Here is a 2,186-nt window from a genome sequence, read left to right as displayed (position 1 = left end):
TATACATATGGCATCTTATAAAGGCCACTTATCTATAGTACAATATCTAGTAGACACGTGTGACGTTCCTCCTGATGAACCAGACAATAGCAATAACACTGCATTACTGTACTCAGCAATGGGGGGCCATTCTGATCTAGTGGAATTCCTTATTGAGAAAAATTGTAATACTTCTCAGATTAATTGTATGAGTGCCTCTTTATCATTATTAGCTTGTCAAAGTGGAGAGCTAGCATTAGTCCACAAGCTTGAATCATTAAACCTCTTCTCACCAGATTCAGTTACTAATTTAGGACGAGGTATACTGCATTATACTTGTCGTTCTATGAATAATAAAAGCCTTGAACTTTTAAAGTATCTTTTAAATCATTATCAATTATCCATTGATGTAAAGGATCGATATGGTAGGACTCCACTTCATATTGCTTCATGGTTTGCTTCATCATCAGTTGTTGAGTATATTGTTAGTATTCAAGGTAATGAAGCATTATTAGTTACTGATAATACTGGTAGGTCATGTTTACATTATGCATGTAAAGCAGGTATACAAATTCTAGCTGGTATTGTGTATAGTAAGCTTATGGCACAAAGTGATGCATCAGTTATTGAGATTGTTAATAATACAAAAATAAAAACAAATGTTGATTTTATTAAACGAAATGAAAGAGTTAAAATGTTTTCTTCACTTCTCAAGAAAGCTAGCACTTGCCCTAACTTTGACATCAATGCCACTACAAATGATGGCACGTCATTGCTACATTTTGCATCATTTAGTGGCAGTACATTACTAGTGAAAGCATTAAAACAATATAATATCAATTGTACATTAACTAATGATGGTGAATCTCCAGTACATTATGCTGCCTGGTCAGGTTCTACTAGTGTATTAAGTCATATCATATCTCAGTATAATCTCAATGCTAATGATACTGATACTTATGTTCTGATGCCATTAGTCTACTCCTGCTGGTCAGGTAGTATTAATTCTGTTAAATATCTTATTACTAATCACAAATGTGATCCTAGTATTACTGATAAGTATGGTATGACATGTCTTTATCATTCTTGTCATAATGGTCATATTGATATCACTCAATATCTCATTGAGGTACAGCATTGTGATATTAATAAAACAGATAATGAAGGATGTACATTAGTACATCATGCTGCATGGAGTGGTAACTTTGAGTTAATTCAGTATCTTATTACTGAACAAGGTTTGACTCCTAATGCAGTTACTAAGAATGGCCTCACTGCTTTACATTATGCCTCAGTCTCTCTTAAATTATTTCTTGTTAAAGAATTAATAACTACATATCAGTTAGATCCTCATCAAGCTGACAGTAATGGTAAGCTACCAATTCATTATGCTGCTGAATCTGGTGATATTTTACTACTAGAATTATATGTGAAGGATTACAAATCTAGTCTGAGTTTAACAGATAACAAAGGTTGGAATGTTATTCATTTTTCATCATTAAAAGGTCACACTCACTTTATCAAGCATATCACCAGTCAGTATCTTCAATACATTAGTTTACTACACTCTACTGACAATGAGGGTTTTGTGCCATTGCATTCAGCCTGTGAGAGTGGTAATATTCAGTTGGTCACATTTCTAATAAATGATATGAAATGTGATGTCAATGCTAAGAATACACGTGACAGTACATTTGTCACATTTGCCTGTGTCTCAGGTAATCTTGATCTAGTACAATTACTAATACAACAGTACAACCTTGAGCCTTTAGCTACTGATCAATGTGGCATAGCAGCATTACATGCAGCAGCACAGACTGGTCATACTCATATACTGAAATGGTACATTCAGGAGTATAGTGTGGATATTACTAATCATACTAACAATAACAAGTACACACTAGCTCATTCAGCTGCTTATGAAGGTAAGCTACATTGTCTACAGGAACTGATCAACAAGTATCATTGTGATGTTAATGCCACTACGACTGATACTGGTAGTACAGTTCTTCATGAAGCATGTGAAGGAGGCCATGTTCCTGTTGTACTTTATCTCATTAATCTTCCTCAGTGTAATGTAGCAGCTAAGACTTCTAATGGATCAACAGTTCTTCACATTACATGTGAGTACAGTGACTCTCTTCCTATACTCAAACATCTGGTAGAGAATTATCAGTTAGATCTGTGTGCTGTAAATGATGAGGGAA

The 2,186-nt window shown here is 34.4% G+C and overlaps 1 protein-coding gene across 1 annotated transcript; it reads left to right on the top strand.

Moving 5' to 3' along the window:
• Positions 1 to 6: 6 nt before the first annotated feature.
• Positions 7 to 2,182, top strand: LOC109591614 (putative ankyrin repeat protein RF_0381; the record flags this gene model as incomplete). The annotated part of the gene is made up of 2 exons (XM_020007317.1): positions 7 to 826; positions 872 to 2,182. Coding segments are annotated over exons 1-2 (2,130 nt in total), but the record flags the coding sequence as incomplete, so codon positions are not given.
• Positions 2,183 to 2,186: the final 4 nt, after the last annotated feature.

This window comes from Amphimedon queenslandica, unplaced genomic scaffold, assembly GCF_000090795.2.
Source record: "Amphimedon queenslandica unplaced genomic scaffold, v1.1 AMPQUscaffold_7690_Cont20361, whole genome shotgun sequence".
NCBI classification, from domain to species: domain Eukaryota; kingdom Metazoa; phylum Porifera; class Demospongiae; order Haplosclerida; family Niphatidae; genus Amphimedon; species Amphimedon queenslandica.
The sequence above is the reverse complement of the archived record's forward strand: the minus strand, read 5'-3'. Positions and strand labels throughout refer to the sequence as shown.